At 35.9% G+C, this 24,109-nt stretch overlaps 1 protein-coding gene across 3 annotated transcripts in view; it reads right to left on the minus strand.

Annotated features, from left to right (window-relative positions):
- The window catches only part of FSTL5 (follistatin like 5), a gene marked incomplete at its 3' end in the record, with an annotated part of 297,971 nt that overhangs the window by 208,324 nt on the left and 65,538 nt on the right, over window positions 1–24,109 (minus strand). For all 3 annotated transcript variants that reach the window (XM_081999556.1, XM_081999555.1, XM_081999554.1), the window contains exon 3: window positions 15,028–15,276. In XM_081999556.1, the coding sequence (XP_081855682.1) occupies window positions 15,028–15,276 (249 nt within the window). The remainder of the gene's footprint in view (window positions 1–15,027; window positions 15,277–24,109) is intronic.

Consider the following 24,109-nt stretch of genomic DNA (forward strand, 5'->3'; position numbering starts at 1 on the left):
CAACACTCCCAATGACCAGGCAACATAGCAGTGTACTGCAAAGTAAAAAGTAAAATAGCAAGTTTAAGTTAGAAGAAAAAAATCCAAGTTATTCCTTGTACTCTCTTTCCACTGATATTTGTGTTTCTAACTTCACAAAAAGAACTCCTTTTCTGATTGGTCAAAATTGTGATCTGCATAATATATCATCTGCATAGTAACAAATCTTCTTTAGTGAAAAGATGGATCTCTCAACTCTAAATATTTAGCTTCTATTTGGAGCATTTTTTTGAGAGTCCTTTTTTATGGACTTGCTCAAAAATAAATATTGTAAATAAATTTAAGCTGATGACATTTCTGGAGAGTTATTAGGCCTTATTATACATGTTGTATGGATTGATCACCCTGGCTTTGTAGTATTGCAGCTATTCAGCTCTACACAAAGAAAAGCTTTGCCCATCTATTTTCTGCAAGTATTACAATTTTTAAAAATAATTGTGTTCTAAAATAAAATTTTTCAAAGTGACAATGGAAGAATTTTCAGTGAACAGTCCTGTTAATTTTTATTTGCACAAGTAATTACCATAAATTCTGCATTCAACTTCTTGTGAAGTGAGCTTCCTTTTTCCCACTAGTCCAATAAGCAAATAAAAAGGGTTACGTATTAAAATGAAGGTATTTAACCTTTACTTGAAATCTTATGTACGTTCACTTTGTCTTGCAAGAGACAGAGAATTAAGATCCTTTATTCTTTGATTCCTCCTCTGACTTTTAAAAATAACAATATTTCATTCAGCCTTCTGCACTGAAAGTGCAAGTCCTTAAATTATGTATTATAAAAGAGCATTAAAATACTGCAAATATTAAACTATTCATCAGGTGAACTCTGCATAATTTTTCCATGCTATCAAATTATCATTTCAGAGTACCATTCTCTTTGTCAAAACAAGAGTAAAGCACTGTCTGAAGTTTAACAAAAACAAGCACAAAATCAGAAATTTATCTGTGCCATCATTCACTTTTCAGTTCAAAATTTCCTTTGGCTTCAAGGTCCAGATTGTTTGGTAAAGCAGTTTTATACAACTCTGGAAAACATTTTTATCAGATGTAGACTGGAAAAAATGCATCCACAAGGCATCCTAGAGTCCCAGTCCTTTGATTATCCAAAGAGCACTGTTAAGGGAAACAATCTTTTTTAGTCAATACAACCAGATTTTCATCTGCCAGAAACAAATATGCAAAATGGACTCCATGGACTGGTCCCATCCACAAATCATTCACGGTATGAAACAGGATTGTTAAGATGCACATCCAGGCCCCATGAGGCTTGAAAGTGTTCTCACTGCCACCACCACCATTAATAATTGCAAATAGAGTAAAGTGACTAACAAAATGAAACAATGATTTGATCTTCTTTTTTTAAAACACTGTTTTTTGGGGGGAAGTGGGAGATTTCTTGATGGATATTAAAGTTGTATATGTATGTACAGGTTGGCGTTACAAAGAGGATATCGAGACAATTCTAATGGCTATACATACCTAGCATAGACATATGCTCATTTATCTATGAATTACAAAAAATTAATAAAGATTGTAAGCTGTTATTACTAGATATTTCAGTTGAGCTCCTGGGTCTCCCTGTCAACTGTTAACTCAAGACTTAACCTATTAATGTATTTCTATATTTGGTCCAACTTTCCACTGCTTAGTAACAGGATTATAGCTCACTGGAAGTCCAAGAAGAGCAAAAAAAAAATTTCCAGAGTTCCTTCCTAGTCCAATACAAACAGAATTAAGCAAAGACCAAAAAAAAAAAAAAATCCACAACAAAAAACCCACAAGAAGCACAGGAAATGTAATATGAGTTCCTTCTTCTCCCCCCCCCACCCCCCAAGTATATACATTCTTACAAACACTGGAGACAAACAAAGCAAATCTAACTTATTTTTTTTTCAAAGTATCAGAATTTTCTGAGTACTTTTAAACTTCTTAACACTTATCAAATTTACCAAATCATCAACCTTTCAGAGACAGAGTTTCACAAACTGCTGTACTATTTCACTGTGGGACTATGCCTACAAATAGAACAGTGGAGCTAGGAGCTCCACTTCCTTGCCTTCTGGGTTTGGATTTACATTTCAGGCAAATCTTGAGACCATTTCAGGACAACATTCAATTTGACTAGCTCACATCCTTTTCCCTAATCCTTACTTTCTGTGGACTTCAGAGCACCAACCTGACTGCATTTTGTATAAGAAGAATAAACATCACATTGTGGATTCAAACAGCATGGTTTCCACAACTCAGCATTTTCCAATTAACTGTGGTTTTGTTTGTTTGTTTTTTAAGACTTATCCCTTTCAAATTTTTAAGACAGTATATTTTCCTTTGGACTGCCTTTTACACCTTTCATCGTTGCAATATACCACTTATTCTTCAAGAGACTGACTTCAGTGAACCTAATCTTCATTAGACTCAGTATGAAGGCTTGAACCAGGCCCTAAGTTCAGAGATGACAGTATCAGAGAAATCTCCATACTGAGTAGGATTTTTCCTCCCAGTAATCCTTAGCACTTAGGTTTTCTGTATACAAAAATCTGAAACACATGATTTCTAATTGCTTTATAATATTTTAAAATTAATTATTTTTTAAAGTTTAAAGAAAGCATTAGCATTCTTATATATAGCATAAGTCACTCATCTCATGTATCTAATATATACTGATTTCCTGAGTTCAGTATTATTAGGGACTTTAAAATCTTTTACGAGGGTTTTTTTCCCTACAAGGTTTATTATAAAAGTATGTTTTTCCAACCACTGTAGGGAAAATTTCTGCTTTAAAACTTCATCATACAGTATAAGAGATGGATATAATCCCAGTGTGGCCATTCACCATCTGCTTAAGCAAATACACTTAAAGATGCTTCTACAATTGTGGTAAAATGACAGCAAATCTAAGAGATCACATTCTAAAATGATGATTGTACAACTATAGTTTGCATCATTAGGGACCAATAAAAGTCTTTATGTTCCATCCAAATGGCAAGGACCTTTATCAAAGAGAAGCTGAAATAGGAAAACAACAAAGAAATGATCCGTTCAGCAGTTCTCTAAAATTTAGGAGCACTAATGAAACAACTTTACCATAATTAGTATTTAACACCGCAAAAATATTTTTCCCACTTTCAGATTTTGTTACTGATATACAAGACTTTTTACTAGACTTCAGGAGTGTTTTTTTCTCATTTTCCAGATGGGATTAATCATAAGCACAAGTAAATTCCATATTCTTAACAACAGTTCCGCTAATACTCTTGGTGTAGTTAGATCATTCTTTTAATTACCAAAGTGATGACTGAGAAATGCTAAATTCATGGCTACCTCCTTGCACAGTGCAATACCCTGACAAACAAACGCTGAATAAGAGATGAAAACTTGCACTTTTATTAGTCAGTAGCACTTTTTTCTTCTATAGAGTTAACATTACTAGATAGATATAAAAACTGTAATAAAACACTACTAATAGCAAAGCTTCAATACACTGCATGTTTACTTTGAGTCTTAATAATAACCCTATAGAGAATTCAGCTAGGAACTCTACTGCTTTAAGGCCAACTTCAGCGGTTTGCTTTGGCAAAACCACTTTTTCCTTCTAGAGATTCAGCAGTCTTGGTCTCTAAATAGTGGAAAGAAAAAAAAAAAATTCCACCATCTGTTCCAGCCCTGAGGGAGACAAACTTTCCTGGCAGTGTATAGTTCAGGATTTAATCACACCCAAAGTCAATACAAGTAAATGCAAAAATATAAAACAACATTCTTAGCAAGTGGAAGTTTTGTATAATTTTACTTTACCTTATTTATTTGGGCTACATTTTAAGTTATTTTTGCTGTAATACGCTTTCCTTTATTTCTGTTGTTTGTTTTCAATAATTTTAAATTAAAGCCACATTATCATCACAGATAAAGAGAAAACTAAGTGATCTAATTAGATTTCCTTCCCCAATTTATCAAATTTCATTTACTTTATGCTTGAGTATCAAGGAGAGTACATTTGTTAAGGCCAATGACAGTAGAAATATTTTCTAATCTCAACTTTTTAGAGTATTCTGCCCAAGTCATCTTCTGTTAGAAACTGCTTGCAGCTAATTATTTTCTGGTCATTTCTCACACTTGCCCATACAATAACATTGAAAATTAAATTTAATAATAATAATAATAATAATCTGCTAGCTGTCATCACAAGCATGAATGGAAGTGGAAGGAAGTCATCTTGATACCACAATGTGTTCTAGTCACAAGATGAGACAAAACAGAGGGAAAAGCTAGAAGTTATCTAGGTAACGATCTACTAAGAATTTGAATTTAGAAATGTCTGGCTCTTACATCTCATTACTGACATTCTGCACTTTTTAGTAGATTCCAAGAAGTATGAAAAAACCCTATAATATTTACATAAATTGATAGAATTTTGCCTAAACTAGGTAGTGCCAACTATGTAGATTAAGTTACTTTGAATCCTATCTCATTTCTCAGGTACCACTAAGGCACTATGCATTAAAACCAAATGCACACCCCTGAAAAGTCAACACTACTTTCGTAGTTTTTATTTACCGTGAACCCACAAATATTTCTACTATCCTATGTTAAAGGAGAGTAAATGGCAAACCACAAGAGACAGCTTTTAACTTTGAGGTTTTATGCACTGTAGATTTACTTTCCCCATTAATTATTAGCTACTGGAGTCAGAAATGGAAATTTAGGAACATTTTTGCATACCTACTTCTCTCCAGTGTTTGTAAAAGAAGCTATTGCTATTTTCTCAGTTGGTATACCATACACTAGCCAACTTCTATTACAAATATTGAGCCAAAGCCTTGCATGTGTATCTAATTGTTAATGATTTTTAAAGGCCAACAATATGTTCCATCAGACAAATTTCCCACAAGACCTAATGATAATTCTGACATGATTTAATTAAAACTCTAAAAAGTTTGCATTAAACAAACCACTGTGCATTAGCTTAATGCTTTGTTATTATTCTAAACTGAAAAAACCTCACTTAAATATCTGCCTAAAGACAATACTTCCTCTGCGTATTATAAATTTATGACAGTGTGTTTAGTTTGATTTATTGTACAACAATTTTCACTGTCCTATAGTACCCAATTTGATATTTAAAAATAATATGATTTGATAAAAAATGAATATTTATAATTGGTAGCAAGAAGTTGTAAATTTGGAGTACATGCAGTCATTGTGTAACTACATTATGGGCTACTCGTGACTATTATTTTTCCAGTTTTGAGCACATTCAATACTCTCAATATTAGACAGTACCAATATTTATTTTAAGAATGTCATAAAGAATTGTGTGGTGGCTTTTTTGACTTTTCCAAAATAAAGGTTATATGAGCACGGAAATTCAGGATGCAGAAATTATTTGAGCCACACTTGTACAATTCTTGTACTCCTAGCAATGTGTCCACCGTTTTATGACAGTATTGAATTAGCAGAGCCAGAGCAAAGAAAGTCTATCCCATGATCTGCATTGTCGCAGCTGTAACAGCAGGCTCAATTTACCAGGTTACAAGGGAGGACACTAGTAGGACTTTAATGCTACCTCTCCACTGATCACACTTTGCAAGAACTCTACTTCTCTTTCTCTTCCTCTTCCTCTGTTCTCTCCTCAACAGTACTGGAAACTACTGGCTGAAGTGGAGCACTGTGCTACTTTCTGCCCCTTCAAAACCAAGCTGAAGATGTTAAGTAAGGGTGTTTTTCAGAGATGTTTATCCACAGAACCACAGAATGGTTGAGGTTGAAAGGGACCTTCAGAGGTCATCTGGTACAACCCCCCTGCTCAAGAAGGGCCACATAAAACTTGTTGCCCAGGACCATGTCCAGTCAGGTTTTGAGTATCTCTAAGTAGGAAGACTCCACAACACCTTTGGGCAATCTGTGCCAGTGCTTGGTCACCCTCACAGTTAAAAAAAGTGTTTCCTGATGTTGGGACAGAACATCCAGTGTTGCGGTTTGTGCCCATTGCCTCTGCTCCTCTCACTGAGCACCACTGAAAACAGCCTGGCTCCATCCTCTTTGTATCCTCTCTTGAGGATAATGAGATTTCTGCCCGCCCCGCCGCCCTGAGCCTTCTCTTCTCCAGACTGAACAGTCCCAGCCTTTCCTCATAAGAGAGGTGCTCCAGTCCCTTAATCATCTTTGTGGCACTTCAGTGAAGTTTCTCCAGTGTGCCCATGTGTCTCTTGCACTGGGAAGCCCATAACTGGACACATTATTCCAAGTATTCCTGGTGTGGCCTCATCAGTGCTGATCTGTTGGCAATACTTTACCTAATGCAGCCCAAGATACCATTAGACCTCTTTGTCACAAGGGCACTTCATTGGCTCATCCTTCTAACTTCTTATCATATCAGCCCTATGCTACAGGGTCCCTCTCCCACTATGGTCCCTTGTATGGAAGAAATGATAAAGAGAGAGCAGAACATCATCTGTTTCTGTAAGTAACACTTAGGAATAACTACTGTTGCACTATTCAACCAAATGCAAGTTGAACTGCAAACTTGAACTCCATGCAGTACTTACTACAGTAAAAGAAGGTGAATGAGGCACTTCATTCAATATGTAAAAAAGACCACATCTAAGAATAACTGAATTTAGAGCAAGAATGCAGAATATATGCACTTCTAATAGAAAAGATTTCAAGGATCTTTCATTTTCTAGTAAAGATTTTCCAGGTATACCAGTTTGGAAAAACTATTGTACTATATTTGGCAAATACGTAGGAGTTGTATCCATCTGTGAAACGGCTCAGGCAAACACAGCATCTTGATTTTAAGCCAAAAATCACTAGAATTATTTCTTTTTTCTCCCCTTAGGCACCCTTTCCTATTTACCTGGAGAAATGGGGAAAAAACCTCACCAAAACAAAAAATAAATGTAGTTTCATTGAAATTCCTGAAGCTCATACAGTCTACAAGTAAAGTACATTATCACAAATAGTCACTTAGTTGCCATTTACACTAAGAAAATGGACAATCTGGATAATCACATCTGCATTTAAAACATTGTTTGTCTGATACACTGACTTGATAAAGACTTTAGAATGCAGCTTTCGGTACAAATGCAGCTTCTTTGAACAGACTCAACATAATTACTAGAAGCAGAAAAAATTTTAAAATTCAAGTTCTTCTACTGGTGAAAAACCGTGATGTCCATAGACCCATTTCTTTGTGTGGTAACAAACAGCACGGATGCCCCTACAGGCAATTTTAAACTTCATTAAGTTTTGTACAGAGATTAACTAGAGAACATTAATTCCTTATTATTATATGAATGCAGAATACATAACAGGTTAGAGCTTAACAACACATTTATTCCAATGTTGAAGGAATTAATATACAAAGATTGGGACTGCTCTAACTACTGAAAATAAGAGGTGTCTTTAGCCAGTCAAAAAAAATCCTATATTTATACTGTGTTTGAGGCTTGTCACTGCCCCATCCTACATTTTAGAAGTATGAATTTAATTCAAAGGAATGAAAAAGAGTAGAGTTCAAGGTTTTAGTTGCAAAGTGGTACACTATCACCAACTGCAATGAATGTGGGGTATGTTGAATGTTTAGTTTTCAAATTAAGCATGTTATATGCATGTTCTCAAATATCTTGCACTCAGCTTTACTCTGCAGACTCAGTAGCAGATATGACATATGTAGGCCTTGCACCTCTGCTAGTTTAGACAACTTGTGGGCAGTATAAGAGAGAGGTTTGTGACAAATCTTACACAGGTGCTTGAGGAAAAACAACAACAGTTTTCCAAAATTCATGAGCAATGCAACTCAAGAAAATGAATCCTGTGGGGAGAGCAGACTAGACAAACAGGTCATGATTTCAAATGGCAATAAAAAGAACCAGTTTTCCACTGGTTAGAGAAATCACTTTCCAACAAACAATGCTGAAAGAAGAAGAACATATACTTGCCATTAACACAACAGTGATTTTTACCACTCTGTGAATGTACAATTACTAATGTTAGCAGTTAAAAACATCTACAATCCCTACATGAAGTCATATTTAAGAAATTCCTCTTAAATCGTTAAGTGTTGCACTAAAGTGAACATATGTAGATCATGGGTTGAATTCCTAATATAAGTGAAGTAACTCCTATGCTCTCTCAAACATTTTTTAAGATCAGGCAGAAGCTTTCTCACTTCCTAGACTTCCAATAGAGTTCTGAAAGATTTTTCATATTTCTTTTTGTAATCCAGTTTATGTTGATTACACATCTGGAGTGATAGTGGAAGCTTGACAGTTTATCAGCAGCAACCTTAAGGGTGTATGTTATCTGCAGGAATTCAAGTTCTCAGAGGGAGCATAATAATGTTTTTGAGAACTTCAACAGAGAAGCCACCCGATAGTGAGAGAAGAGAGTAGATATATTAGATGTTTTAGAAACAAGTTCTGTTGCAATGAAAACACTGCACCAGAATGTTATTCAGATTAACGTATCCTAAATTTCTTTTGAAAGACTGGCTAATGATCAACACTGAATAATAAGTGTGGGTATTCAAGATTTATATTTAAGACCAGATGAAATATTTCCTGAAGTGAAATTGATAAGACAACACAGACTTATATACTTGCTTTTGCAGGATATGAACATCAAATCAGATGAAGTAAGTGTCAGTGCTTCTAAATGAATATGTCAATATTTTAGGAACCAGTCTAAGGCTAAACTCACCCAAGTCACAAATCACACACACACAAAAAAAAAAAAGAAAAAGAGAAATCTTTGAACTAATCCTGTTTCAGTCACTGGAGAGGCTTGACCAGCATTCTAGATCTTTTCTGTGGGCTACTGTTAGGATTTAGATCACTTCAACTCGCTTCTGCCAACCTTCTTTCAAAAGAAAGAGCCTACAGTCTTTCCCCTACTATTTGCAAAGTTTGATTGTGAAATCCCATGTTGCTTTTACTCATGAGATCTGCTGTGTACAAAACACACACAAAAGCTTGTTTTGAATCTGTTCCTGCTGCCTTATTTGATGATTTTTAGTTCTTTTATCAGAATACAAGAGAGTCTACTCATATCCACCCTCAGCATGCCCCGATGATTTCGTAAGCCTCCTCCATGCCCCTTATAATCCATTTAGTGCTTTCAGTCATTCTTGTTGACTTCTCAACTTTTTCCAGTTTGCCCACACCCCTTTTGAATCTGTTCATAGTCAGCTCTAATCCTCACTGCCCTGAACAACTTAGCATAAGCAGCAAACTTTCTTACTTAGGTTTCCCTTTCTCTTTTGGGAACAGACCCAAAAGCAAACATTATGGGAGTCCTCAGAAATCTAGCCATTTTAGTAATAGTAGTAAGAAATCTGACACTCACAGACAGTTTAACAGATTAAAAGATTCACCAGATGAAAAATGAGACAAAAATAGAAAGAGAAGAAAGTAAAATAACATTAATATCATAATGAGGCTACAGAAACTACTTATAAATAAGAAGTTTACATATGAAGTAACCTTTATTCCAGAAATATTCCATAAAAGTCATAGTACATAGAAATCTGTGTTACATTCCTGAGGATTCCTAATAAATTGCAGTTTGTCATAATGATTGAGTGTATCACTGTGTATAGAGATAGATCTAATACAAAACATAGAAGAAACTCAGTGTGCAAAGGAAACAGTATGAAGCCATTACTTTCACATTGCCACTTCACAGAATGAAGATAGTGGTGGAGGCACCAAGCAAAGCAATTCTGTCTATTTGAATCACCATCATCCGGGGCTCAGGAAAGCTATGGCAAGGACAGCCAGGAAGGCATTATACACTAGTATCAAGCACAGTGGGATCCAGATGGTCGGATTTCTTTTCTCACACAAAATATTAAGCTGCTCTGAAACACAAAGTGCGTGGCTTGAGAACAGCCAGGGCCCTGGGAGCAGAGAACATGCAGAGGCCACTGAGATAAAGAACTATGTAGTCAGCTAGTTAACAAGAGCAGTGCCAAACCAGAACGGCATCAGCATATCAGGCTTCCCAGCTCACACTGTCAATATCAGATTTAGTGAATAATCTAAGCTTTGAACTTTGATTTTTGTCCCTAGCATTTCCTTTCATTGATCATTTGTGTTTCCTCATCTTCCCACCACTGAACTCACCATCACCACTTAGCAATCCCTTTTTTTCTTCTTACTTGATATAATCACTCCTTACCTTTGTACCATTATTTCCTTTCCTTTGCTTTCCCATTTCTCTTACCTTCTCCTATATTCTGTTCAGGAATTAAAAACTAATAAAACCACAAATATGATAAACAGCAAAGCTAAGTAAACTAGTAGCCAGGCAGCTGCTTGCTTCCCCCCTTCTTTCATTTACCGATCAGCTGAATTAATAATTTGAGATCATTCTCAGACAGAACTTTCCTCAGATCACCAAGGATTTCCTAAAGAGTTCTCTTAAATTCTTAGAATAATTTTAAATTGTTTAAAACATTTTTAGGCAATTAAGGCCTGAGAGCACCTCTGAAAGTGATTGTGGAACTTGCATCCACTAACATCCAGTCACAGGACATGGAGACTTCACAGGTGGGAAATAGAGGACTCAACAGGTGTAGAAAATACTTCCAATATAATCCCCTTTTCTATGTGTCTAAAAGTAACTAGCTTCTCTGCAGAATACATTTTGCCTCTATACCAGAATTTGAGACAGCTTCTTGGGTAACTAAAAGTGTCACAGTTGATGTATAACCAAGATGTTAAAAATTATCATTCAGTGTCTTATGCAAGACATCATGACATGCCAATAACCAACTGATGGAACAAACTGCATTAGGAGTGGAGAAAAAGTAACTTCTAGTTTAGAATGACCATTATCTTGATTCATGTCAAAAATGTACAATTTGTATAAGAACCTCAATTTCCAGGGGAAAAAAAAAACAGAGATACTTAAAACTTTCTATTTCAATTACTGTTTTATGCTTGCATTCCACTCATATTTTGTAAAAATGTATGATTTAATTTAGCGTAGGGAAATAAACATAGCAAGTGACAACGGAAAAAGGAGGAGTCCAGTGGATCTGGGCATGCCCATGTCAGACACAGGAATGGGAAGAACAATTCATGTATTCTATTAACTGTACCAAGTTTACCTGCACCACCTGTCAGCCTACAATCGGACTAAAAAAAAAAAAAAGATGAAGTGATACATAACCTATGTAAAAGGCAGGTAAGAGACAAGAATATGAAGTTTTAGTTTAGCAAAACAGCATATCAGGAGAGTACAGCTTTGACACAGGTAGCTTTCACTACCTCAAAATGCATTTATCAAACATTACAGACATGGTTCTGTGTAGGATTTGATGTTTTTTGTCCATGTTTCACGCACAGCTTAAGTAAGACACTTCTCAGTGGTGTTAAGGGAGTTTCAACATATAAACCAAAGACCACTTGCATTTAGCAAGTCAATCCTTTAACCCCATTGATCATGTAAGTGTTTAAAATGGCAATTTTCAAACGGTTAAGCAGAACCTGTGATGTTTGAGAACAACTATAAATCATTTGATTACAAGAGATAGTAAGAGATAATTATAAATATAATAATTATAAATACAACAATTATATATATTTATATATATATAATATAAATACAACAAAAAATATAAGTATAGGTACTTATTACTATTGTAATGTTAATCAAGTATATAGAACTTTTTCTTATAAAATTTTATTCTCCAGACACAGAATACTAAAATGTTTTCTGGTAAGCTTACTCCTTTAAATAAGGTGTATTTCTCAGCTTCTCTGATCTTGAGCTCCATACCAAATCTATCTAAAACTTACCCATGAAAAAAATCTTTCCCAAGAAAAACACCCAAAAAATAGAATAAAATAAACCCAATATGAGGGTTTGAAACCCCAAAAACCTAGAGCATGGCCTTGTTAGAGATAAATATAAAGCTTAGACCAGATGAAATAAAATAAAAGAATAATAATAATAAAAAAAAAAAAAATCAATAAAGTGACCAAGTACACAGTTTGATCTGAAAGATTGATCTTTGATTAGCAGGAAACCAGAAAGCAAAAGTCTTTCCTTTCAATCAACATTGAGAGTCATTGTTGTCAGTGACTACCATATCATATAACAGCATCTGGTATGCATACCGAACCTCTATCCACTCCTGCCTCTCCCCAGTTCAGATTAGCTTTTATTAAAGAATTCTTTAACAACAAAATTCTCAGAGTATTTGTTTTCAGAATGTGAAATCTTTTTTGAATTTTTCTAGTCCCAGAAGTGGCTCATTTAAGTGAGTTCATTTGTGCTAGAGGATGCCAGCTAAACTAACAAGGAGGATGTGTGGCACCATATTTTGACACCATTGATAGTGATGGGGTTCACCACCTCTATCCAGGAGTCTCTCCAGGTCTTTTTCATATTAGCTTTTTAATATTTTTTGACCTGATAACTGGTAGGACTTCAGCCCTACTGAGGGCAATCTACTGGTTGGTAGCTCAGAAGTGTTTTGTAAAAGGAAGGAATTGCATGAAAATAGTTTGAAATCTTCTGGCTCCTTTACCATATAGATATAATCGATGTTGGAGGACATATTCAACAGTCATGAATGGCAACAATGATTTAACATCACTGTGCTGTACTACAGCAATGAGTGAGCTGAAGTTAAGGTAGAAATTGAGATCTTTAAGGCCCATAGATATCAGATAAAATAAAGGAAAATAACTGTCCCCAATCTCACCTATTTAACACCACTGAAGTCAACGTAAGATAAGAAAGAAGAGTGAAAACGAAATATTTTATATTATCTGTAGGCATCTAGTTACACTGCCCAAATTAGAAGGCAACTCAGAGCAAGTCACTTGGATATCCTAGTCCTTTTCTGAATATTGCCACTGACTACAGGAGAAACTTACTTTTTTAATCCAGAATCTAAATTAGGTATCTGAAGTTGAACACTGTTCAGATATTCCATTATTCTCTACAATAGATATGAAACTAATGTGGTAAAATTAGTACATTAGCTAACTCGTCTTTATGTTTTATCTCACTTTCCATTTCAGTAAATAAATCTCACCACATTTTTCTCCCTCAGAAAAAGAAACATTATAATTTTTTTACAAACATGTTCTGAATTTATTTGTATTTTATATAGCACACTGAAGAACTGAAGTTAGCCCCGTAAATTTAAATAGTTTAGTCTTTGTTACTGCCATTTGTTCTATAAGAGTACTGCACATTTAAAACAAAAAAAATTTTTGAAGTTGTTTTTTTTTTTTAAAAACTTATTTCAGAAAACGTAGTTCTTAGATTTTTAAAAAGAGATTGTGATTGTTAAGACACAAGACGGAAGCATTCATGTTCTGTTGTTATTGCACAAATCATTCCCTACAATCCCCATATGCTATACTTTAAAAAAAAAAAATCAAGTTTTAAATTTTCCACTGCTTCAGAACACAGGCTACTTACTGGAAGTCTATATATTGTGATGATACATCAATTTTATACAGTGTCCACATTTAGTTTTGAACAAATTTAAACCTTCACTATTACTTACAAGTGTATTTCCCATTATAAGATTTCCACACACCCCTTTAATCTACAATCTCCTGTCCCTTAACATATTTTGATGAAGTTGCTGAGCTTAATGTCTGTTGAAGAAGGCAAAGAAGGAAAGGCACTTCACCTTGGCAGTCACCCCATTTACTCAGCAAGAAACAATTATATAAAGCCTAGTTGTGTAAGCATTGTATTCTTTTCTTTAATTGAGTTCTTGAGAAAAGACAATTTTTGTAGGTTCCCTCCTACCCCTGGCCACAGAATTAAGTTGCTCTACTACAAAACCCTTCAAAATAATGAAGATATTGGTATTTGTGCATGACCTGGGATGTTTTGATTTGGTAAAGAAATCCCAACTCTTCACTTAAAGGACAATTCCTCAACCATAAACATGGTGAAAATATTCAACCTTGAAAGTTTTAAGGTTGGTTTAATTTGAACAACTTTATACTAGAATACAATCTTGAAAATTCTGGTTTAAAATTTAAGTGGAATATTGTAATTTAAATGAATGTTCCCTACAAAGGTGAATTTCATTTAAGATAAATATTTTAGTAGATTTCTTTCTGTGGTGATAGTAGTTATTACTTGCTATTACTGAGAATGCAACTATATCCACACATGTAACAATGTTAACAAAAATAGGACAGTCTTTAAAAAGACTATCAATTCAACCCCTAGTTAGGCTCATTAAAAAGGTCTTATTTAAAAAGATTTCCCACCCCCCCCAAAGCCATCTGCCTGTTTTAACCAGTAAAAACATGCTGCAAAGTACAATAAATATGCTTAAAAATGGTCTGTATTGGCGGAGTTCCAGAAACCTGCAAGGTGTGCTCAAATTACACAAAAAAAGAGCAAGCTGCTATTGTTGATACCTTCAGTATAAGATGCTTAACAGAAGGTATATCTCTCAGCATTCAGGCTGGCATCTCTCAGCATTCAGAAGATTAAAAAGGGGCTAAACGTGCATGCTCTGGTAATATGCAAGTAAACTTTTCATTGTCCAAATTCAAAGCAACGAAGATCAATTTAGCCATGAATAAGCTGTCTATCAACTTCAACACCAAATAAGAGCACAGGTCCTGCAGCCTTACAAAACCCCTCTGAAATCCTAAGTTGTGTTTTCCCAGAGATATTAACAGAGATTAATATCCTTCAGGCTTTGGGACTGTAAGTACATTCAGATGAATGAGGTCAACAGCCACATTTGTAACACAAGCTGCCATGGATTAATTTCCAAGAGAAAACTCTTTTATTTAGATTAAAAAGAGATAATTGCCCAGAATACTGAGTACAAATAAAAAGAAAAAAATATCCATATGATATCTATGGAGTAAGATACTTACTGTATTAATTTTTGAGTCATTCATTCACTGTACACTCAGTGCAGCTTTAATTGAACTGCTTGAAAACACACACCTCATAGCAATATTCCAGATATTGTTAAGCCATGCTTACCTTTGAAGAAGCAATCTTCATTGTGTACAATGGTGACCTTTTGCTTTTTCAGACAGGCAGCCCTGTGCACTTCGCAATGGTTTTCGTAGAATTCTCCGTCAGAACCGCACACAGGCTTGTAATGTGGCTTGCAGTGTTCCATGCATAGACACTCAGCTTGGCCAGTCTCCCCATCCACAACGCAGTGTCTACCCAGACCGCAGTACTTCTTTTCACATGATCCAAAGTGGCCACCTTGACCCATATACCCTAAAAAAAAAAAAGCAATTTTTGAGATATTAATTGCATTTTGCAATTGCATGCAAGATACAAAAAAGATTGTATTATGTAAATTAAGTGAGAATATGTTCTTTGTTACATCCTTGACTAATGCTTAACATAGGTCAGCCTGAAATGAAATAAATTTAATCTTGTTATCATGACTAGGTACAGTTTTAGTCATTGTCATATGTTAGAATAACGATAATCAAGAGCAACATCTAGTAATAAGACAAGATTTACTCTTAATTAACAAAAAATTCAGAGTAAATCATGTCTTTTAAAAAGTATATTGAAGTTTGTCACCTTAGGATTGCTATGCTATTGCATGTAATAGAACAATGCATTCTCCAGAGTTTAGATCACTGGATCATAGAATATCTCCAGTTGGAAGGGATCCATAAGGATCATCAAGTCCAACTCTGTACTTCTTACAGGACTACCTAAAACTAAACCTTATGACTAAGAACATCATCCAGATGCTTTTTGAACTCTGACAGGCAGATAAAATAGACATTCACACATTGAGGCTGATATGCAAGAATAAGAAGAGCTGTGTCAAAGCTCTTAACCAACATGGAGAAAAAACAACCTTCTATGGTGGCAAGACAGTGACATTTCAGAGAACAGAGCATGGTGGAAGAGCAGAGCTGATATATCAAGTGAATGGGGGTTAGGAGGAGTCAAATGAACCTCTAGTGGTATTTCAGTGAGACAAATGGGATTTGGATAACAAAGCTTTAGGCTGCGGGAGAGGTAGAGTTTCTGCTGGCCACAACTCCCACTTCCTTCTGCTCCTAGAACATGGAATTGGTTTGTCTACATTAGGTTACCAAAGACATCTGTCCACTTTCTATCTTATCTGTGCTGCTGCCACTACGTAAAATAAGTACTGTGGTCAGTAGCAGATCTCTAACTGAAAGAGGTAAATTGCACAGTAATATTTCCTTGCATATCCTCAGTTGCCATCTTGACTGCCATAGAACTGACTATGCAGTCACTTCTTGGCAAGGGAAAGTGTATGACAAGAAAAAAAAAAAACAGAACTGTCATTTGCAATTACCGAAACTTCAATTATGTAGGTGTTCCGATACCATAATTGTGTCCTAAAATAAGTATAAAAATAATAAAATGTCTCCAAATGTGGGAATAAACACTGCCCCTCGCAGTTACTTCATTTTATTCTCTTGTTATACACTCCTAATCTCCAGAACACACAAGAATTTGAACCTCAAATACTATACTATACTAAATTTAGTAGTAAATTTCCTTATCCTCACAGCCTGGCTGAATGACACTTGGCTGCCCCATAAAAAATTGTGTGAACAAATGGCAGTGCGTAATTTGGTATTATTGGATTTATTTTCTTTAGTAATGAGCTAACGTTTCAATACTGTAGTCTGATGTACATTGCTTCTAATCACTGAGATTTTATGTTTTACACTTCAGTGGCAGAAATAAATTCTTAGCACTTTTTGTTCTTAAGCCTACAGGTCTATATAGACCCAAGACAGCAGTGCTTTGATTCTTTGCTTTCTCATACAGCACAAGTTTTCTACAGACAAATGTACTATAGAAAGCAAGCAACCATTAAATTTGGCTTTAATATTGCAAATGCTTTTGCTATATTATTTTATCACAATTTGAGCACAAAGTTGAGAGGACTACATATTTGCTTCAGATGATGTATATCTGATATAATCACACTACAGTGATTTTTATACCCATAGATCACAGAATCACAGATTCATTAAGGTTGGAAAAGACCTTCAAGATCGTCAAGTCCAACCATTAACCCAACACTACCATGCCCACTAAACCATGTCCCGAAGTGCCACATCCACAAGTTTTTTTGAACACTTCCAGTGATGGTGACTCCACCACTTCCCTGGGCAGCCTGTTCCAATGCTTGACCACTCTCTCGGTGAAGAAATTTTTCCTAATATCCAATCTAAACCTTCCCTAGCGCAACTTGAGGCCATTTCCTCTTGTCCTAGAGGAAACAGTAAAGACTAGGCTGATGGTGGGTTTAACTGCACATGCACCAAACTGACCTGAAACAGCATACCCAATTCAACATTAAAAGTTTGTCATAAATTTTTGAAAATATTACTCCTTGGGCCAATATATCACCACTATATACAAGCAACAGACGTTAACTGACAGAAATTAATGTAAACCCAATTTCTTTCTACTATTGTTAACCTCAGATAAAGTCTTGCACTGTCCAAGAGTACTTTACAGCACAGGTCATGTACACGCATTACAGAATTACAGGACTTCTTTGAAGTGATAGAACTGTTGCAGTTTGAGGCCAAAGTCAATAAATCATTATCATTTCTGCTTTCTGAATTGGAAGATAAAGATCTCAATCTGACAACTGCTCTGAATCATTGAGTAGTGCGTGGTGACTATGAACAGTGCTCTATATTGCTGTGAAAATAGAAACCTGTTTAAGACTTCACGTGGGACTTCATTTTAGTACTATAATTGAATCTGATGCTTGAATGCAAAACAACTACTTTCAGATGAGGAGAATGATTTGCATAATATATCTTGATATTTATAATATTGGCATATATCAGCATATACCAATCATGTACATTAATAAACAAGCAAGATTTTTGCCCTAATGAAAAACTATACTAATTTGTTATGAAATGTTTTTTTAATGTCTCCATTTTACACCATTAACTATTCCAAAACAATACATATATTTGCATACATTAGTGCATACGCAACTCCTTCTATTGAAGTCAATAGTAAAATTCCTATTAACCTCAACAGAGGCAAGATTCTTTCTTCAGACATAGTCTGTTCCTTAAGTTCAGCTATTTTTAATGCCTTCAGCTTGTTTAACAAGCATTGTTCTGTGCTATTTTTAATTTAGGAACTTGCAGTTCTTCTAATGTATTTGATGAAAAAGTGCAGCTGTGCAGTGTTTTGAGTGTTTTATAGTACATGTTTAAGAAATTTATTCTAAAAATGTTCAACCAACTCGTGGTTACTAGATCACCCGTAGCAAAAAAAAAAACCAAAAACACCACACTGTGCAATTTCAAATGCGGTGACAAAATGCTCCAAAACATAAATTTTGATATAAATCTGAACTAAAAGTGCATTCAGTTGTCAAAATGTAAACAAACCAATAGATATTATATCATTTCTGTGAGAGAAAAATAAATGGGTTTAGACATAAGTAAAATTTCTTAAAATAAGATAGTGACACAGAAATCTATGAATTTTAAGACTACCAACAGAAAACAAGGTTCTATGTAATGGCATGGATTTGATCTTCATCAGTTAAGTCAAAATACTAACTTTAATATGGAGGATCAAACCAAATTAGCAAAAGGTGCAGGGCTCATGCAGTCATCTTGGATTTTTTTCTTTCACCTGAGTAAGTGATAAAGTCTTAAGTGCTGCAACCAAATAATAAAGAAACAATTGCAAAGAACTATTTGTGAGTACTATTGAGACAAGTTTTTCCTGGGATACTTATGTTTCCTCTTTACATTTCTGGGGAATTATTCATGAAATACTGGGACAACCAGACTTCTGATTCATGGCTGAATAAGCCAGTGAAACAAAGGAGATACCAAATGTTTTGAATAGCCTTAGTAAGGGGCACTTAACTAGGTGTGGATAAAAAACACTAGCATTTTGTTGTCAGAGCTGGAAAAAATGAAAAATATGTGACCAAATGTCAGTAACCTTTGTATTTACACAAATGCATCATCTTCAAGTCTTGGCTCATTGTCAAATAAGTCTTTAAAAATACAGAGATAAAAATCTGATATACAAAGAACTTTTGTAATCATATCAAGATTTAGTTAATAAAGGCAGGTAAAGGACAACTTCATTACTGGTCTGGTCCACTGTGGTTAGAGAGACCTGAGTGTTTGTTGTGACTGGCAGAAGTAGTGCAGGGTAGTCTGCAATTGGATTCTTGCTTAAAATGCTTTTCATCAAGTTGCAGCTGTCTTCCTGTCTGCACCATGGTAGGAGGAATGAAAATTCAGTGTACAAACTAGCCCTCAAACAAAACCAACTTCTGCTGCTTTTCACTGTTTAAGACCAACTTGCAAGAATTACTGTATTTGGTAAATTCTTCATTTTAATTTATGTTTCCACAAAAGGTAATTACTTTAGGAAGCAATAGTTTTCATCTTGGAATAGAGCTGTTTCCTGTTTATGCTACAAGAATCTTGTCACTATCAAGCAAGAAGCCATCTTTTATACCCACATGGGCTGTGACTTGCAACCCATTTGTGAAACACCTGATTATTCCAGTGGCTCTCAGGAAATCACAACTATTACTTTACCTATCTGGAATTATTATTAATGGAGGCATCTTTTTGATAGAATGCTCATGGAAGGTTTTTTTTTGTTTTGTTTTTTTAGTGTGGATAAACCACCTGGGATTGCACTGAGAGTTGAACAAGTTTTAGGTCATGATTGCAGCATTTACAATTCATCATTGCATTGGAAATTAAGTGGATGTTTTAGCATGCAAAAGGCTCATGGGAATATTCACTTTTTCTTTTAACTAATCAGTTTAGAGAAACATTGCACATGTTGCACATTCCAGAGGAAATGGAAAATCATGAGAGTGTGAATCACCACGTTCTCCAGTTGGCCCTGGGCTGGAACATACACAGGCTTTCTATATGTTGACCCTCTCTCACAAACTCAGACTTCAGTTTTTTTCTTCCCTAAAATAACATGCAAACATAATTTGTATTCATGGCTTCTCATATAACTTGCAGAATAACGCGCCATCTGAAACAAAGTGGCAGCTATTTTTGGAGACAGTACATCATATTGTCTACAAATAACTGATGTTGATTTCCTTTGTTAGCCGTCCCATGTCCTGTCCCCTTTTATTTAAAAGGATTCTTTAAATGACAATTTCAACTCTACTTTTGTATTTTTGTTCAATATACTATCTATGAAAAGCCCAACCAAGACTATAATCCTAATGTTATTAAGTGTTCAGCTTAGCCTTAAGTTTCACATGAAGCAAAATATCTCAGGAAGAGCAGTGGGGAGAAGAAAGAAAGAAAAAAAAAGAAAGAGGAAAAGAAGATTGATCACCACCTACCACTAACACTGGTAGGGCATTAACACTGAGCATGACCTCAGCATGAACTGCACCTGCTCATAAACATTAAAAAAAGCTCTAGACTTTCTTTTTTTTTTTAAAGCACTAGTATTTTAACAGCAGTTCTTTGACAAATTTTGGTATTATTAGAAAGAACAGCTTGTAATTACACTGACTGAACATGAGACTAACTCTGCATTACTCATTACCCAGCATTCTTGCTATATGAACTCCTTCAGTAATTTAGCATTTTTTATTTTGGTTATATTTTCTTTAAATTTTGTCCCCTGCCCAAAAGAGTGGATTTTTTGAGAGTACATATATAATATTCATAATTTGTCAATATAATGTTTATGGTAATAAACATAACTAACAGCATATTTCTTAATAAACTGAAGAGATACAAGAAGAAGGACACAAGAGGAAGAGGGAACTATAGCAAGAAATTATAGCTGAGAAAGATTACTTAAACAGTAGCATTTTTCCTGACTGCAGAATAACAAAGTTGAGAATAAAAAACCCAAGGTACAATAGTCAAGTCCAAAGCTCATTCCTCTTAACAGAAAGAGAGCCACTTGTTTGTCTAATGAAATTTGGTAGAGAACAAAGGAGTAAGATTTGTCACATCACAGGTATGAAGAAAAAAATATCTCATGGAAGAAAAAAAGTATCTTAAAGTTATGGTTCTTCACCACACGCAAAATTGTTATAGTGGCAATTCTAACAGTCATAGAGTTTGAATACAAAGTTTATGAACAAAATAGAGAAATGCCACCTGGAACAGATCCCCATTCATAAAGGTAGAAGAGTATTCAAAAAAGGCTGATCATGTGAAGTATTTTTCTGAGGAGGAGCTCAACAGCACAGGGAATTATAGATTAAGTCTGAGGGATTCTGCTGCCTCGTACTGTTAAGATAAAACCTTGTAATGTTAAGGTAATGAGATAGGAACTGAAAGAACTTCAAAAGATGACCAATATATAGACACAAGACTGTGTTATATCACTCTAACCACAACAAAATACCCGCACATATTGTTTTACCAAAAATAAAATAACAAACCCTCAATGGATAAAATGTGAGGGACAGTTTGAAACCCCAAAGTAGGATTAAAAATATGGAGTTCAAGATAATAATTGTACAGAGATAAAACAATGCAAGGTTTACTTAAAACAATAATTTTCTAATGATTTGAAAGTGTAAAATAGTTGTACAGCAAGACCTCTTAAAAAATTCAGGGGCAGAAATAAACTTCTATTAGAATACTGTTCTTCTTCCCAAGAGACCTTCAAGAGGAGAGGTGCAAACCTGCTTTGAAGATGGAAAGAAGAGTGAGCTATTCCTATTTCCACACCAGAAAGAGCTCCTCTTAACTGCTCTGTCAAGCAATTCCTTGTCACATACTCTTTTCCACAACTCTGCCTGCCCTAACTGTTATTGAAAGCAGCGATGTGGATCTCTTCAAAGTTCTCAGAGTCAGAGGCAAAACAGAAGTTTGTACCGGCAGTGGTAGTGGTTCAAAGATGGGGGGGGGGGGGGGAGGAAAAAAAAAAAAGCAAGCACCAGACCCGTGAAGGGGCAGGACGAGCACCGGCAGCCATCTGCCCTCAGCTGCAGCCACTTTCAGCTCACGCTCCTGAGCCCGGCTCCCACCTGCGTGAGTGATAGTAGCTGAGCATTAGTTCTCTGTGCCATGGTTTTCCTTCAGCATCAACCAAGCAAGCTGGAGCACCTTCTACAACAGCTTACTTTGCCTGTGCCTACAATCAATTTTTGACTGGGTCTTGTACTGTCCTCTCCTCCATTCTTCCCTGCCGGCGCCCCACACGCTCACATCTCCCCGCCCTTGCAGGTGGGCTGGAAGTCCTGTAAGGACTTCGAATGTAAACTACTTAAAATCTGACTGAAACCTTCTGCTGTGCTCAACATTCATCAGTGAGGACTGACTAACAGAAACAGACACAAACATTATGACTGCACATGCTTTTTTCTTTTTACCTAAAAGTTCAGGCTAAATACAGTTAGGAGAATGCTTGTCTTGTGTATTCAAATATAGTGACTTTCTTATTCTCTTGTAAAGGTAAATTAGGAACAAAATAGGAGAAAGTGCCACACTTCTAGAGGAATAAATATGCAAAACTACAGTGAATGAAAGGAGCAGAAAAACCTGGTAATACCAAGAAGATTTGTTAGTGTTGCGTAAACAGCTATTAACCTGAAACATCTTCCCAAAAGAGTGTATCTGCTGGTCAGAAACAGACAGCTTAGCAACTTTGCCCACATGAATCCCTCTTACCAGCACTTTGCAGCTGTCTTCAGCAAACTTCACAGAATTTAGCTTCCTCAGAAAAGAGGAAAAACCAAATCATAACTCCTCCACTTTCATAAAATTGAAGACCAAGAACAAAAACTGCGTAAGAGGAGAAATTAAAGTACAACCTACATTAAAAAAACCCTTCTGCTTATTAGGCAGAAACTTTTCTCACCTTCCAGAGCCTTCACCCAGTCCTCCCCACTCCTGTGGCCTGGGCCTTTATGGGCCTTCTCCTCCCCCGGCACTCAGGTGCAAGCCCCCAGGGCTCCCATCCCTCCTTGCACTGCCTCCTCCCGGCAGCTGTGGGAGATTTCCCCACCCCAGCACTCTCTTCCTACAATGGAGAAGACTTTCAGTGGATTCCTGCCTCTGCAAAACTTCCCTGCTCACTTGCAGGTCTATTAAGCCTCTGCTTTGATATCAGAGCATAACAAATGACTATGGTAACTCCACCGCACAGCCTTTCCTCCAGAGCAGCACCCTGTTCAGATTTCTGCCTGAACCAAAACCAAATTTGCCACCAAAGTGCTGTGGGGCAGTGCTCCAGCAGTGTGCCCTGGTCCAGACAGTAAGGTCTTGTGTGGAACCTCATAGCCCAGGGGCCTTTGGGTTCCTTCAGGTGAAACTACTGTCCTGGCTGGGCCTGTTCACATGCTCATGGAAACCAAGAAACTGTTGTCAAAGTCTCCTTCACTCCTAGCAGGCAATCTTCTGGCTTTGTTGGTTATCCTCCTTACAGTTGACCATTGACCATTAAATTGGTAAAACTATCTGTGGGCTCAAGACACACTACTTGCTGTATATAGGAGAATGGAAAACATATACAGTTCTTGCCTTGTATAGGAGAAAGGAAAGCATATACAGGTCTGAAACAAACAGCTGAACAGATTTGGAATAAGCACTACTGGGTTCATGTGTAAATATAAACTGATGTCCTTCAAGCAGTTTCAAGCCAGCAATTCATCACTTTCAATTAAATCCATAGTTGCACCTAGCATTTACTGTGTTTTTCTTTCTCACATATTATCTTTGTCTTTTGAAAAGTGTTTATGATTTGCTTAACATCAAACCAGTGGCAAATGGTGTATGTTCTAAAACAAAGTGGAAATGACATGTTTGCTTCATCACAGACACATGGACCTTTATTCAAATGGTTGATTGCTTTTCAATTGCAGCACAGCAGGCAATCCTCTATTCTGCCAAATGTGTTACCCAATGTCACCAAGAGCAGGAAATGTGCATCCCAGTGACAGCACTTTTGAAAAGGTCATAGTTTGAACAACCTTTCACACATTTTAATGGTTATTTGAAATACAGCTTGGTGAAAATCACAAAGGGCTAGCTTAGTCAGACAAAACAGCCTGAATATTGCTCACTTGTTATTTGAAAACAAAACTGATTATTTT

Source organism: Phaethon aethereus (assembly GCF_964289735.1).
Source record: "Phaethon aethereus genome assembly, chromosome: 4".
In the NCBI taxonomy this organism is placed as follows: Eukaryota; Metazoa; Chordata; class Aves; order Phaethontiformes; family Phaethontidae; genus Phaethon; species Phaethon aethereus.